General features: G+C 42.7%; 1 protein-coding gene across 1 annotated transcript in view; it reads right to left on the bottom strand.

The window, feature by feature from the left end:
* Positions 1 to 995, bottom strand: part of PDSS2 (decaprenyl diphosphate synthase subunit 2) — a 111,508-nt gene extending 110,513 nt beyond the window's left edge. Inside the window, exon 1 of the mRNA XM_054280237.1 lies at positions 622 to 995. Coding sequence (XP_054136212.1) covers positions 622 to 848 — 227 coding nt within the window. The 5' untranslated portion in view covers positions 849 to 995. The remainder of the gene's footprint in view (positions 1 to 621) is intronic.
* Between the last annotated feature and the right edge of the window lie 15,665 nt (positions 996 to 16,660).

Genomic DNA, 16,660 nt, shown 5'->3' with positions numbered 1-16,660 from the left:
TTATTGTGTATAAAACTCACTGCCAATCAGTTCTTGTTTTACAGTCAAAGAAAACCTGCTCAACAATCCGAATTTCTGCTTGGGGGGAAGGAATGCAAGACTTCCGTTAGTTTGCCTTAAGAATGAAAGAGTGGATACACAGCTTAGCAACCCTAAGATTCTCAACACAAAAAACTCACAGCTCCCAGCTGGATATTCCAAAACACTTGGTAACAAAATACACAGTTCCAAGCAGGTAATTTTAAACTGAGTAGCCTCTCTGTTTTTCCCCTTGTTTTCATTACAATATAGTTCTTAATTACAACAGAACTCAACACTGTTAGCGAGGCAGCCGCACTTTTCAAGGGAGTTTTCCTTTTTCCCCCCCGCACCGCACGGGGGAAGCGCCGCACGTGGCGGTGCTGCGGTCACAAGGCAGCAGCTTCCGAATGACAGCGGCTAACGGCGGGGAAAGCCGGTCACGGCAGGGAACCGAGCATCCCGAGCGGAGGCGAAACCTCCCGCCCCGGGGCAGCCTTGCCCTGGGGACACCCCTCCCACGGCACGAAGCCCAGAACTTCCCAGGAGCTCTGCCGAGGCCCCCAGCCCCGCCGTGCCCGCACGGCTCCCACCGGCGCTTACCGGGCGGTGTCGAGCAGCGGGTGCTTGGTGCCCACCAGCTTGCGGACCTGCATGGCGATGTTGCTGAGCTCGTCGCTCAGCAGGCACCGCAGGCTCATGAAGGACGTCGGGTACCCCACGATCTTCTCGGCCTCCGACACCACCTGGCTCCAGGGCGGGCCGCCCGAGGACAGGCACCGCAGCCCGCCGCCGCCACGGACCCCGCGCCGCAGCAGGGCACCCCACATGCCGCCTCCCCGGGGACGCTCCGCTCTCCCACTACGAGCTCCGGCGAGGCCCCAGACGCCGAGCGGTCGCGGTCGAGTCCCGCTGCCGGAGGAGCGCCCCGGCTATGTCCCGGCCGGCCCTGCCCGTGCCCCGCGTTCCCCCCGGCGGCGGCGGCCGCAGCGGGCTCATTGTGCCCTGGGGGCGGCCATCTTGGGCGTCGCAAAGCACGGCGCGCCGTAAAGCGAGGGCGGCGCTCTGGTGCCTGCGGGCCGGGAGAGCTGCCCGCTGTCCTCTGCCCTCAGACATTGCGGGGCTAAGTCGCCGCCGCTTCTCTTCCCGCTCTGTCCTTGTCCTCTCCCAGAGCCGTGGCGGAGGGTCCCGCTGGAGGGGGAACGCTCTCCGCGCCTCGTGCGGGCTCCGGGCTGGCCGCGGATGCCCCACAGAGCGGGATGTGCTCTGCCTGCGCCCGGGTTGATACAGCGGCCAGTGGCAAAGAGAGGTCAGGTCCCACCTAAAGTGTTTGGCCCGTAGTCTTCAGCTACTGAGGCATGATTCCTGTGCAGTTGTTTGGGGTTTTTTTCCCCACTGTTAGGATGGTCAGGCATTGGAATAAGTTGCCCAGGGAGGCGATGGAAACACCAACCGTGGGTGTGTTCAGGAGGCACCTGGGCCTGGCATTGATGTGGTTTGGGGGTGACAGTGCTGCTCTGATGCTCGGACTGACGGCTGATGTTCTGATCTAGACGGGCTTTTCCAACCTTGATGATCCTATACTTCTATAATTACAGTGTGTGGGCATTCTTTTTGTCCTCTTCCCAGAGTTGTCTGGGGCATGGCATCAGCAGCCCTTATTTACAGCATGCTCTTGCACTGTAGCTGTGCTGTATGGTGCTGTGCTGTGAGCCAGCCAAGGGGGTTATGAACAGCCTCCTGGGGAGCTGAGGAGGTACTTCCAACCAAACAGTGGACATCAAAAGGGACAGCTAATTTTGAGTGCCCAAGTGAAGACCTCAGGGTCCCACAGTTCCACAGTGGGAGCTGCTGTATATCGTGTAGTGTTTCCTTAATTCTGAGCATAGCCGTCACCGATGCCCCCAAAACTTTTGTGAATTCAGAGAATAGACTTAACAGAGGGGAAAAATTCACTGGCCATCTTCAGAAATTGGGTTCAAGTGGCTTCCTCCTTCTCCCAAGGAAGATTATGATGGGTTCTGTCTTTACAATCACTGACATCCATTCCTTCTATATCTTCAAGGCTTTGTTGCAACAAATCAGGCAAAGTTTTGAGGAGAAAACAGTTCTGTTGACTACATTCCTGTTGAAAAGGAGGGTGTTACATTTCTTATCTTTGGAAATACAAGATGCAGATCACTTTCTTTTGTTTGCATTAAAGAGAATTACATTGAAGGATACTACTGTAAAAGATGATGCAAATAGAAAACAATCCCATCACAAAGAAAGATGTCTAGGAAAGCACAATATAATTCTTGCAGTTGCAAGGGAGAAGCTGCTACAGAGGAACACACTTACCTGTGTTTCAATAACTATAAAAATATGTTTATTGTTCTGACACCTGAGACAACTCCAAAATTCTAAAAGGTACTATCCTAAGGAAGGGCTTTGACTGTGGACTCAACAACACCTGGACATGCCTGTGGCATCTCATAAGTGACCTCTCCCAATGGAGAGGGGAAAAACTAGAATAGAGAAAACCCGTGAGAACTGGAAAGGTAACTTAAGAGTTAATTTTCTGGTGTCAAATCTTTACTTTCTGTGCTGCCTGTCTCTGAGAGAATAAAGCTTTGCTTTGCAGGAGCTGCCACTGAGGCAGTTCTGTTAGCTGGTGTCACAGAACAAACTGTTGCTAAATAGGGAGTTTCAGCTCATAAACACAGTTTAGAAATGACAGAATGCAGTGGCATGTTTCTGTGCAGAAAGCCTAAGTTAATGAAAATTGCCGGAGGGATGCACTTAAGAGGAGCTACTAAGGCACCTCATCCTGTAACAGTGACAAGTTCCTTGATTCATTTCCTGAGCCATATCCATTCTTGCACTTAATGTGGTTAGTGTTCTGTGAAAAACTTAACATGATTATACAATTAAAGTCTGCTTAAAATAATACATAAACTGGGGAGAATTAGGGTTCTATGGGCAATAAACCTACCATCTCCTAATATGTGAGACTTTAACTTTTTAAATTTGCTGTTCTTAATGTTATTCTGAAAATCTGAATGCCTCTGCACTCTTTATATAGAATTCTTCTAAGTCCAAGTGGTTTAGAACTAGGGCAAGACCCTTGATATCCACAACACTGCACACTATCACTAGGGCTTCCTCAGGATTCGCCATCAGTAGGTTGATGTTCCTTAAGAGCAGCAATTGTTAGAGGAATAAGGCAAATATTTTGTCAGTAATTTTCCATCTTTTTTTTATTATTTCTTGACCACAGAGACTCTTGGAGAAGATTGTACTGTAATACCTAAAGACTTTCTGACTTTCAGCCCAATGCCTTCCTCCCTTCCCCTTCTCTTAGCAGCCTGAGTCTTACTTCAGTAGTTGATTTTTGACTCCTGGTCCAAGTTCATATTTTCTTTCTCCCATTCTCCTCACTTCTTTGCTTCAGTCCACACACCATCCCTACAGGCTACTGTTCTTTCAATCTTGTCACAGCCTTCTTGTTTCTCCATCAATAATCCTCTTGTCTGCATAGCCTGCGTCCTAATCATAGCTGTTCTTATTATATGTGTTTATGGGAGAGACCTTCCAAATCCTCAGCAAATCTTTTGCCAGATTTCAGGTTTAGAGCATGGAGAGTTTCTCAGTCATGCAACCTAATGATATTTTTTAACACAAGGAGAATGTATTTTTTTGCTAACCTCATTTTTCAAACTGAGTGTACTATTTTAAAAATCAGCTTCAGGCTGGCACACCAATCACAGGAATAAATCATTACAAATTAGCTAATATTTGACAGTTACCGGCGTCAAAAGCCAGGGCCCTGTAATAGGCAATGATGGACCAACTTACCCATAGGCATTGCTGTTTGCACTGCCTGTTTCTGAAACAGAGCTTCTCAGATTTCCTCTCAAAAAAACCCATCAGAAGCAAAAGCATGATGTACTTACCATATCATAAGTTGTGTACAAAACCACAGGCTTTTTTTCTTTTTTTTTTTCTTTGCTCATTTCCCCTCAGGATTGGAGAGAAAAATGTGCACTATTTCAAGAACTTCAGTGACTGTACAATAGACATGTCTATTTCTTTAGAGTCTTAAGCAAAGAAGAAAACTGAAACTCTTTTTTTTTCCTGTATCAATTGACTTTTTAAAGCCTCCCCAGGAGGAGAAAGGAGCCACTGGAGGGGGCCAGTATCAAAGTTGAAGAACAAAGATGACAGGTCAAGAGACACTTCTGTTTACATCAGCATGCTCTGGACCAATGTACCAGAGAATACATCAAAGCCACCACTAATGCCAGCTCTGGATCTCTTTGCTAGCAAATGAAACGTGGAAATATTTTCCTGACTGCCATCTAAAGTAAAACAGTTGCAAAGCACTCTCGTTTGATTGGGAACATTTGAACTTTCAATTTTTCATAATTACCCTGGCCTTATCCAAAATAAATGATGCCTATAGGAGAATGAGACTAGCGATGTCATATATTGTAGTAAAGGTAACCTGTCTACATGACTGAATCTTCTAGAATGCTGCTTAGTTTTTTAATATGTTTAATACCAGGTGCGCTCTAAGACTGTTTACAAAAATAAAAGTGAACAGAAATACGTCTGTTCCTTCCAAAGCACCCATTTGGTTGTTGTTCCCACAAACACCCATTCCCCCCCTCACCTTTCCCTCCTCCCAAGAACTGATTTACTCCATGGCATCCTGGGAAAGCAGAGAGTTATGATCATTTCTATTTTGGAAATCAGGAGGTTTAACAGAGAGGTTGTGTGATTTGTCCAAGGCTTTGCAAAAGCCCTAAGGCAAACTCAGAAAAGAATCCACTTCTCTTGACCTCCTTGTCTGTGCCTTGTCTGCAAGGCTGCCCGTCTTCCTCGCAGCTGACAGAACTACTGACAAGGGCAAAGGCCGTATTGATCCTGTAGTTAGACACTGAAAAAGCACCATCATTTAGCATCAGTTGGTCCCAGTAGGAGTCACATCCCTTGGACAGAATTTGACACTTAGAAGTACTAATTTTTAAGCCTAATTATACCTACTGTAATACCAATATCAGCACTTGATAAGTTGCTGGTTAATAAACGATAAGAAAATGCAAAAGGTTTTTTCAAAACTAGTAAGTATAGCTGTGATACATAGGGATCTTTGCCAGAGAAGGTGTATGTAACTCTTTTCACCCTGCACCCCAGGCTCAGGGGTACCGTAGCTCATCAGGGATACGGGAGCTCATCGGTGCTGGCACAGATGGAAAGCCAAAGATCCCGCTGGGTCTCAGCAGCAGCACAGGCAGTGGGACAAACCCTTCCTGTGCCCTCAGAATGCAGCTGCCTCCTCACTGGCTCATCAGTCAGCACTGCAAAAGAAAACAAAATCAATTGAAATCTCCCCATTTCAGCAAGCTGAGTATGAAGGCGAGTAGGCGAGTGTGCAGCTTGATAACGCACCCCCTTCGTAGAGTCATTGCTTGTTCACCTCCCCACCCAATTTCCATTGTGAGAGCCTCTCAGGCCATCTCCTCTGATGGGCAGTGCTCCACTCAGGGGAATTTGGACAGACACTCAGAACAGCAACGTTTTGGAGCCGAGTAATCTACAATAGAAGGAAGAGGAAGATAAGCGCATTGTTAGTTTCTGCTCATACACAATCAGAGCAGACAAAACATCCATCATCCTGTACAATATTAGTCTTTAAATATTCAGCTTTATCAGTTCGCCCATTCCTAATCCATCATTAACCACCCCATGAAGTCTCAGCTGATTAGCCCCACCTCTGCAGCTCAGCAAACCATTAACTATTTATTATTTGTATTTAATTGAACATCAGTAGCGGTAGAAAACTCCAACCAGACACATTTCAGAAGCAGAACAAAGGAGATGGTCTCCTGCCTAAGGAATTCATGTTTTGGACAAGAGTGAAGTGCAGCAAAGAGGAAGTGACAACCATGCTGAACAAAGGCTTACCCATGTACCCTCTATTAAATTCCCTACCCCACAAATTTCTAGATTTTTTATGGATTTATATTCAATGAGTTCCATCTCCTTATCCCTTAAAATCAGAGAAGATGATGTGATTTGGGAGGGTTCTGCAAGAAAAAAAAATGGTATTTTTTATGCTAGGTGAAAAATGGTTTGAAAAACTCTACCTAAATCATGGAACAGTTATCAGGTAGTGATAAAACTAGGGATTATAGTCATAGGAAACTGGCAAACATACACAACATGCACATTTTATGTGGATTTAAATAAATGGAAATTGATTTCTCAGTTAAAATGCTTACTTCTTGGGGATTAAATATATGTAATTTATGAAGTGTTATTTAGATTTTGCTGGTTTCTATTCACATGCATAATCAAAACATAGATACTATTCTAAATGAGTGGTTTTTTCTGCTGGTACTCCTGGGCTTGGACACCTTTTTCTTTCTTTCTCTTTTTATTACTTAGACTGGAAGCTAAGGCTGGTTGCACATTTCCTGTGAAGTAAATTTTGTAGAAGAAATCAGTGTCTTTGTTACCTCCACTGGGGTTTCTGTACCTTTCTATTTGTGAGTCCCCTTTGAAACATGCCTGAAAGATCCAGTTCCCAAGAAAGCCACTACCCACTCCCTGAGCAGAGCTGCACAGCACGAGCACTCCACACCAGAGACTCAGCACTGGCTTGCTGTTTGCTGATCAACTTTAAAGCCCAGAGCACTGGAGGAAACAGTTTTCTAAGGGACTTCCCTACCCCTGTGCCCACTCACTGTCTTGCTACTGGTAATGCCTGTCTGGGAATCAAGCTCAGTATATGAAAGTGAACATGGATGATACAGAAAATGTTTTTTCAATTTGAGTTGGAAAACTCAAGCTAAAACCATTTGAATCCATCCTTGTAATTCTGTGTCTGAAGAAAATAATGTATTTTAAGTAGCATTGACTAAATGGCTTTGAGGAAATTAAAAAGCTATCCATCTATAATATACTGTGCTATCTATATACTTTACCCCAGTCTAGGTAAATGCTTCTGTTAAAAATAGGTATTTTCCAGTACTATTCCCTCTGCTTTTGAATTTATTCTGATGTCAGTCTGTTGGAGACAAAAGTGATGACTCTCAGGGTACAAGGGGTGATGCATTTATATTTACCTAGCACTTGACTTACTTGCATCTGTTCTCCTTTTAATCCCTGTAATTAAAATGCCTGCCTGCCTCTTCATGAACTAAAATAGTTCATATTTGTACATCACAGCAATCATAGTTGCTGCTGCAGAAGGACAAGAGGAAGAACAATTGAGTTTGGCCAGCACAGTTAAGTAACCTATGCAAGGGAAAACATAAGCCACTAATGCAAAATAGAATATGAGAGCATTGAGTCTGATGAAAGTACAGCTTGTCTCCCATAAGAGCCAGAATGAAATGATTCAGGCAATAGTTGAGAAATGATGCAAATATGGAGAAATAAGTTCTGTGGTGTGTCCACCCAACTTCCAACTGACTGCATTTTGGGGACTTCTTGAGCCAGATGCTCTGTGAAGTCTATCATATTTTATAAATGAACATGGAGTGATTTCTCAGATCTTCCAAGTCTGGCTTTTTCAAGCTCTTCTTTGAATCTGTTTGCACCTATTTCCCTCCAAACATCCTGTGGATACTGTGTTCCCCGGTTTTTTTTAATGTGTTATGTGGAAGAACCCCACTTCATTTAATTTAATTCAAGCTTCCTATCTGCAGTCAGAACCATTGAGGAATGCCCAAATTAGTATAAAATAATCTTGAACAACATCTCCATCCATTTATGCTTTATTAATTCCCCTCATCTTCCTTCTTTCCTCTGTAATGCCCTCTTTCTTTTTCCTAATTTCTGGAGGGTGTCACAAGCTCTAAAGGCATCCAATTTTATAAATGCATGTCTATCACATAGCAAAATTCAAATGATTGAAAGCACAGCAGTCCTTCAGAGACAGAGTCTTCTGCAATGATGTCACTTACTTGTAAGTTTAGTCTTAAACTTTGGCACCTCAGTTGCTTTCTGAGCTCTTGAATGACAGTGACCTGATTTTCAGAGGTGCTTAGCACCCACCAGGTCTCCGGGGGAGCTGCAGGCACTCCACAAGCACAAGAGAACACTTTTATGCAAAGCATTTGCCTGACTCTGGGCACTCAAGTATTAAATTGTTGCTCTGGATTCAGCTTCACAGTGTAGTGACACAGGAAGTCGTCAGCCCTGGAGTGAAATTAAGAGCCTTAGGACTGGCAGTACAACCCTTACTTATGGTGATTTAAGGTAAGTAGTACTCTGTAATTAAATATTCCCAAATGTGAATATTCCCTTCTCTTTTTTTTCAGGATCAGTGGCAAATTCTACAGAGGAGAATCATCCTACAGATTTCACATACTATAAATGTACAGGATTGCTATATCGGGAGTGCTGCTGGAACATCTGATTTTCAGCTTTGTATCTGTTTCCACAGTAAAACACCAAAACTTCAACTTACATTTTCACCTGCACAATCATCTAATAGATACACTTTCCATCTACCCTATAATTTTTTCTCTTTCGCTGTTCCTCTCTTGGAACTTGTTCAGACCTATTCTCTAGCCAAAAGTGGGTGGGTTTCTTTCCCTTCAGTGTACTCCTCTTTGCATTTCTTTTTGCTTTCTCGCCACCTTTCTATGTGTCAGCCTTGTTCCATTTCTTCTCCCCGGTGGCATTCAGAACTCCTGCTACTTTCATACACTCTCACCATTTTAAGCTGCTTTCCCACATGCTGCCTTTCACAGAACACCTTCCATCCACTGATTTCCAAAGCACAGATGCTTGTTCGCTTTCCATGATGGCAACAACAGCTCTAAAGGAAACATATCGTTTCCCCTCCTGCAATTCATGCACAAATGCCTGGCATGTGCTGCCTGGAGAAAGCCTTTCAACTTTGAATTTCCTTGCTTTTGTGGAATCTGTGAAAAAGTCTGATAAATTACAGCTTTGGCAGTTATTTCAAATAACTTCGTTTGCAGCCAGCTGAGGTAAAATCTGTCAATGGTGCCATCCTCGTGTTCTTTCAAAGGTTGTTGGTGTTTCATGAGGGAGCTCAAAGTCAAGCTGGTTCAAAGGGAGGCTCACATTTCATTTTTTTCCAGGAAGGGTAGCTTACATATTCTAATGGTGACAGGACTGCCTTACAAGACATAAGAGCTGAGGTCTAGTTGAGGCCATGAGTCTCTTCCAGTACATGTGTTTTGTCACTTTATCTCTCGCCTGATGATTTCTCATCTGTGAAACAGCTGTAATACTAACTGGGAGCTGTAATATTAGTTAACAACAGACAAGAAGACCCCAACTAATCATATGGGTGGCAAGGTTTTGGAGTTGACCTTGGACCTGGTTTTAGTGTTGGCAGTTTGGGCAAGGCCAAGTCTGCAGCTCCTCTCACCATGGCTCAAGAGACACCAGCTGTGACACACAGGGTGCAGCAGCAACTTCTCACATTGTCCTGAGGGCTGAGAGGAAGAAATAATACACAGCCTTGGCTTTGAAAGCCGCTGAGGCCTGAGCTTGCAGGAACTGTGGTGCACCTGGGGACCTCCAGTGATACTCAGGATAAACACCAGCATGGCAGGGTTTGCCATGTGCGTGAGCAGGATTTCAGTGCACGCAAATGAAAACAAGCACGGTGTTCCTGACCCTCTATTCTCAGAAGCTGTCCAAAGCTGAAGTCTCATGGGAAGCCTTTGCTGAGCCATCTGGGTGGATGGAAGCTATATGTGACTCTCTCCCATCTACACCCTCTGGTGACCTGAAAACAAGTGGTGAGAACATGTCAATTCTGCTTTAACCAGTAGCACTCTGAAAAGAAATCTATAACCACACTGGACTTCAAGAATCTTGGATGGAGAAGGATGATCATCTTTTAAGGCAAAAAATCCTGCCTGTGTAGGATTCTCAGAACTGTCTTTGAGCAAAATCTACTTATGGTAAGAGACATAGATTATTATCATTAATGTTACATGCATGATTTAATTAGGAAAAGCCACACAGTTCATGAAAACAAAATATTTCCAGCTAATAGTATTACTAATTATCTAGAGGATCATGAATCAAAACAAATTTAATAAGATGCAGGAGAAAAGGCTGACAAGAATCTCATGAATTTCAAGAAAGAAATGTGAAATCCTGCACGCAGATCAGAACAATATTTGTGGTAACAAAGCTGGGGAAGCAGCTAAAAAGCAGCCTTGCAGGGAAGGCCCTGGAGACCCTGGTATTCAACAATCTGAACAGGAGCCAGCAGTACAGCCTTGCAGCAAAGATTGCTGGGGTGCACTAGGAAGAGCACTGCTGCAGGTGAATGGATGTGATCCTTCCTCTCTACTTCGCTTTTGTGAGACACACCTGGACTGCTGGGTCAAGATCTGAGCTCCACCATGTCAGAGAGACATGGACACACTGGAACAAGGACTGTGGAAGGCCATGGAGATGATACAGGGGCTGAAGCATCTCATGTTTGAGAGTCTGAGACATTTGGGATTGTTTAGCAAGGAGAAGAGGAAGGTCCAGGGAATGTATGATGAATGTGTATAAGTACCCAAATGGGGGGAGGCAAGTAGAAAAGACAGAACCAGGCTTTTCTCAGTGATAGGACAAGAGGCACGTGGGCACAAATCGAAGTATACCGAATTCCATGTAAACATAAGAAGAGTTGTTTTTTTTTACTATGAATGTGGTCAAACACAGGAAGAGGCAGCCCAGAGATGCTATGGAACCTACATACTTACTCATACTTATTCACAGAGCCAACCTGCTTTGCTTTGAGCAGGGAGGTTGGACTGTATGATCTCCAGAGGTCTTTTCCAATCCCAGCAATTCTTTGATTTGCTAGATATGTGCCCCATCCTAGTCCTGAATATATCTCTCTTATGCATGCCCAAGATGCGTTTGGATTTTTTGACAGACTTTTCACCACATCAATGTGAAGGCATTGCCATTGTATATTAGAATGTGTAACATTAATGGAAATATAACTGAGAAGATCAAGAGATTGCATCACATGTCATGTAGCATTCTGGGGGACACTGGCAGGAAAACAAGAATTGCAGTAGAAGAGTAATTGTCAAGTAATGACATGTCAAAGCTCAACATTTACCAACTCTAAATCATTTAGTATAGATTAGTGTAGCTCCCTTGACATGTTTCTTTGGGTCCTGGAAAGAAATGAATAAGCCACTGTATCTTGTACATGCAATGCAGGGGGTAATTTGGACAAAATGATGTAATGTTTTTGAAAACATGACAAGAAAATTAAGGATGAAGAAACTCCAGAATGACTTTATGAATGAAAAGAACCTGCAATTGCTTTCCATCCCTTGACAGATGTTACTTAAACTGACATACTATATCATGCAACAAAGCTTACAGGGGAAATACAGGATTATGAGAAAATGTATAAACCACTATCATTATTGTAAAAAATTCTTTTATTCTACACAAAGAGACAAAAAGAGTAGGGGTACTTTTTAGGAAGAACTTGATGTAGACTAAGTTACCAGTATTTTCAGGAATTAGCAAATTAATCGATTTTTTTAAAAAAGAGTGAAGTTAAAAAGAAGGGAGAACTTTCTGATGTATCCCAATCTCACACAATCTTTCCCCCTCTTCTCCTGCCATTGTAGCATCTGGAAGTCTTGCCTATTTTTAAAGTAAAACCAAGAAGACTGTCTCCTGCCTTCTTCTGTACGGAGAAGTGAAATAATCTGAAGGGGAGGAAACGGTCGTTGTCAAGAGATGGTAGATGAAGAAATGAATTTGCCTTGTCTATAAACATTCTCAGTTCACCTCAGAGGGAGGTTTACAGCTTAGGACTGTTGCAGGGAGCACAAGTCTCCACCCCTCACCCTGCTTTTGATGTGTGTAAAAAACCAGGGGCACCACACACACAGAGTGAGGAGGGTGCCTCAGTACCTCAGACCTTCTCCAAAGCAGCCTTTGGAGATCAGCATTTTAGGTGTCAGCCCCAATGAAAGAAGAAACCCTCAAGAAAGTAGGGCTTAGTAAATGCTCTTACCAACCTGTGTGACAGAGCAAGTAGAGCACCACTTTGGACCAAATGAAACTTCAAAAATTCACAAAGTCTCTTTTTAAAAGATTAATTTCAGTCTGAGGTACAGACCTTAGCTGTAATGAAGCTGCAAACCCATAGTTTGTCACAGCCAAGTTCAAGTCTGGTATAATGTATCTAAATTTTTTGCTAATCCATAGATCCTTTATTTTTCTCTACCTGATTTTTGGCATTGCATTCAATATGAAAGCATCGCAGAAGAGTCACTGAATAACCAGAGTGGATAGACAGAGTGTAGCAGTAGACAGATGATAAAGATCTTTCCCCACAGTCAATACTGATGTCCGGGACATATTTTTACTAATTTGTTTTTTAATGTGTTGCTCCCTTACAAAAAGGTTTAATATTGATTGACTTTTAATAGTATGGGTGTTCTCTTGTGCTACAGACTTCTTCTTGCTTACTTTTGTTGTAAGGAACATGAGAAAATTAACAGGAAACAAAAAGGCATTTTAACAGGACCCCTGGAAGTATTTAACAAAGAATCATAGAAACAAGTTAACTTTTCTTTCTGTTTATTAAATTATGTGAGGATTCAGGCCAAAAGAGCAATTGTTACTAAGAACTTAATAAGTTAAATAAAATTTCTCCCTTTTTGCCAGAAATTTCAAAAAGCATTAATGGTGGTAAGGCACTGTCTTGCCATTAATTCATACAGATTTGACATTGATGCCCTAAAGCAGCACAAAAAAAAAAAAAAGAAAAAAGAAAAAAGAAATATTCATCAATATTAAAATATCTCCAAACATTTCCAGACCTTTGTATTTGGAAAGCCACCACTACTCCCATTTCAACTGCCATACTGAGTCTGCTTTGCAAAAGCTACCTCTTGACATTTTGCAGAACCACCTCTAATCGTCTAAGGAAGCTCTGGATTGAGATTAGTATCCACAGCAGAAAGGAATCTACAGACACTACTGTGTGCGAGTAATGCTCTGGGCGCTCGTCCAAGCTCAGGAACGAGTGGAATGTACCCCTTCTCCAAGGTATGGATGAAAAAACATCGCTGAAGTGGAAGTGGGGTTTGGGTGGAACTGGAGCAAGAGAGAAGCTCATATATATGTTTTCCATCTGTATGAAAATGACTGTCTACTTATTTAAAAATATATTGGGAGCCAATATTTTAATTATTCACTGCATTTATTTGCTTCTGATGGCATAAATAATCTATCATCTTAGCATGCCAAACAAAAAGTCAGAGGAACATTTCCACTTCAAGTCAAACAAAAAAAAATATAAACCAACGTAATGGAACTTTTCTGTGAACTCACATAATGAATTTCTTTGTTTAATTAAACACTTCAGCAAACCAAATACCTGAATTTAAATTGCTGTTTATTATGGCTTCCCCTCGGATACAGGTGAAAGACTGCATAGACATATGTTTTCCACGGTGACTGGCATTACCAAGCAACCTGATGGAGAGCTGACAACACCTTGGCAAACAGGGAATAATAAGGTAAATTATCAGCAATATTAAGAGAACCCAGTTACGAGCCTCACCTTTACTTTGGCCTGCGACGTCTGGGGCTGCTACTTGGGGAAAAAAAAATAGACAACAGCCTCCCTTTTTACCTTCAGCTTTCCCCCTGCGTGTGTGGGTGGACGTGTGGGTTATACGTGCATAATCGCACGCAGACTGGTGCTTTAACACGTTTCGGTGTCCGAGGCTCCATGATGCGTTTCCCACCGCGCTGGGAAGGAGCGGGACAGGAGGGGGAGCTCTCGCCGCAGCCGCCGGGCGGGGATGCTGCTCCTCGGGCCGGGGCCGCGGCCCCTCCGCCCCCGCCGGGCAGCGCCGGGCTCCGGGATGGTCCCGCTTGTCCCGGCTTTGCCTCTGAAAACCGACACGTTGTTTCCAGAGTGGCCCTAGAGCACCGCTCGCTTGTTGCTGCTGCCTTCTAAAAACCTTTGGCTTTGAAGCCGTCGTGCTGCTTACATATTTAGCAGCTGGAAAAATCAGGCCTGCTTGTTTATCTCGTCCTCCCCAGCAGGAAAAAAACCCGAGAAGAAATAGCTCATTAATAATATTAAAGAGACTTATGCATTGATAAAGGCCAAAATAAAGAACTTGGAGAAAAGTGTTTCTTTTGTGTTACCTAAAAAGCAGCTCTGGTATGTGGATAGACCCCCTTTTAAAACATTTAAACATTAATAAATAGAATATAAACAATAGAATATAAATTAAACCTGGGGTGATTTATTTTAGGCAATTCATTTGCACATGTAATTTTATATGATACTTATTTTTCAGAAGTCCAAATTACTGTGCTTGCAAAAAACCCAAGTGCAAATTCAGAGCTGGAAGCAAATCTGTGATAGAACAAAAATAAGGAACTTGGTAAAACATGGAGCCTTGGGTTTAGAGCATGTGCTTGAGCAATGGAAGGAAAAGCTCAGGTACTTGCCACGACTTAGAGACTACCAGAAGGTGGACTCCCATAGTTTCTTCCCAACTTTAAAAGTGACCAAAAAGCCAACAAGCTTCAAGCCCTTGAACCATCTTGACAGCAAGAGACTTTCTCTAATGCACTGTAGTTAGAGCACACTCTCTAATAGAGTGATTTTAAATCACCTCCGAAATTTCACAAGGAATTTGGTCTCATTAAACTCAGGAGTAAACTCTTCACTGATTCCCACATGATCAGGGTTTCCTCTTTGGCTGCAAACTGCTTACTGATACCACATACCCCAGTATCTCTGTCTCCTAAAATAAATCTGAGCAGTTCTACTGATCCTATACGTCACCTTTATTCACCTGTTTAAGATGTTTGCAGAATCCATATTGAGAACTACAGAACAGGATTCTTTACCGAAAATACAGGTTTTTATACAAAAAATATGTGGTGCTGCCACAGTTCAGTAAATGTGTTTAATGTTAGGGTGCCTGTAATGTAAATAGCAGATTTATTTTCTCATAACTTTTTGGAGATGTTCAGATCAATGCCATTGTATGGCTGACAAATGTGCGGCTTCCATAGATTCTGATATTCTGCCTCCCCTTATGAATTCACGAGTTACCACTAAAACCTGAAAGTGTTCCTTTTTGTTAGTCATTCCCTCACACTTAGTAACAAGTGGAATAATTAGATGGTTTCCAAAACTTATTTCAGTACTTCCAATGTGTGTCAGATAACGTCTGAGCACTCTAAATGCATGAACTTCTGTGTTGACAGTTGATGGTCCTCCATATGCTGCCACTAGAAGAACAACTTCCCAAGAATATGCAGTGTAATAATATGCAATACATAAAGGTAATAACAGCTCTAGAAAAGTAGGAATTGTGACAGTTGCAGAAATAACCAGCTGTCAGATGGAGATATTATTATTAGGATACAGAGAGGTAGAACTTTTGTATCCATCCCAGTCCTACATTAAATACTGAGATAAACAGGGCATGTTTTAAGACTGTGGCTTTCATCTGGTGGTTGACAAGGTACTGGGGGACTGGAGGTTCTTTTTAAAGAGCTTATCAGAAGTAGCTGAGAAAACGAGCCTACTGTCAGGAGAAATAAGTTCACATCTCCATTCAAAAGTATGCAGAAAAATACTGTGAAAAAACCCCAACTGAATGCTGTTACTTTTGGTGATCAAGAAGTGAGAATCAGCATTCAGAACTGGTAGCAAAAGGGGTGGGAAGTGCTTCAATTTGCAGCCAAACCTTCAGATGCTAGTCAGGAAAACTGGAATGACAGACTTGATCCCGCAGAAAATTCATTCTGGTCTACTCACTGTAACCTGCTGTAGTCACATCACCTAGGCTTGCAAATACCTTCTGCAAAGTATCTTCCAACATTAAAGGAAGTTCTGTTTATGTTGGGAGTTTGAGATTAATCTTTTTGTCAGATTGTCGACTCAAACCTGTTAAATTTATGCAGTGCTTAATGAAACAGTGTCAGGGCTTTATTACGATACACATAGTAAGTGTTTAGAAGCAGTCCTCCGACGTTTCACTGAACAAGAGCATTTGAGGCAGTACTCTATTTAGCAAGAAATTTTAAGGTTTTCCTTAAAACTCTTTCATCCACTCTAGAGAGAAATTAGCCATATGTCTAATACAAGAACTAGTTTTGTCCTTTTCATTAGAATGACACTGTATCAGCAAGGTGGTGGCTGTTTGAAGCAGAATAGTCATCTGAGGCTGGCTGGCTTTTTCCAGCCAAAGGTTTCAAAGAGCCATGTGAGTTTGTGTTTAAAAGCAACTTTCCCTTGTGCTGTCTGTTTTATTCTTATTGTGCAAAAGAATACTCTGAGATTCTAGGAATATCTCCTGTACTTAATGAGAGCTTAACTGTGCCCATTTGTTTGTAATAGAATACGGTAAGCAAAACATAGAGGTGAGGCTGGTGGTGGTGGGGCACGGGAGGAGGGAAACCTCCCTACTGAGCACCATCCTTTGAAGGTTACCTGTAGCCAAAAGTTAGTTTCCACAAGTTTGAGAAATCACTGTATTTTAAAATACTACAAGCAAGAAAAAAAATAAACCTTGTTTTCTTCTCACGCTTGCTGCTTGGTGGGTTTGAGCCCAGACCTTGTGTTCCTGGGGTGTGTGGAACGGACCGA

This window comes from Melozone crissalis, unplaced genomic scaffold (genome assembly GCF_028551555.1).
Source record: "Melozone crissalis strain CALT ecotype California unplaced genomic scaffold, PUWL_Pcris_2 ptg000027l_1, whole genome shotgun sequence".
NCBI classification, from domain to species: domain Eukaryota; kingdom Metazoa; phylum Chordata; class Aves; order Passeriformes; family Passerellidae; genus Melozone; species Melozone crissalis.
Note: the sequence above shows the minus strand (reverse complement) of the source record. Positions and strands in the feature narration are given on the sequence as shown.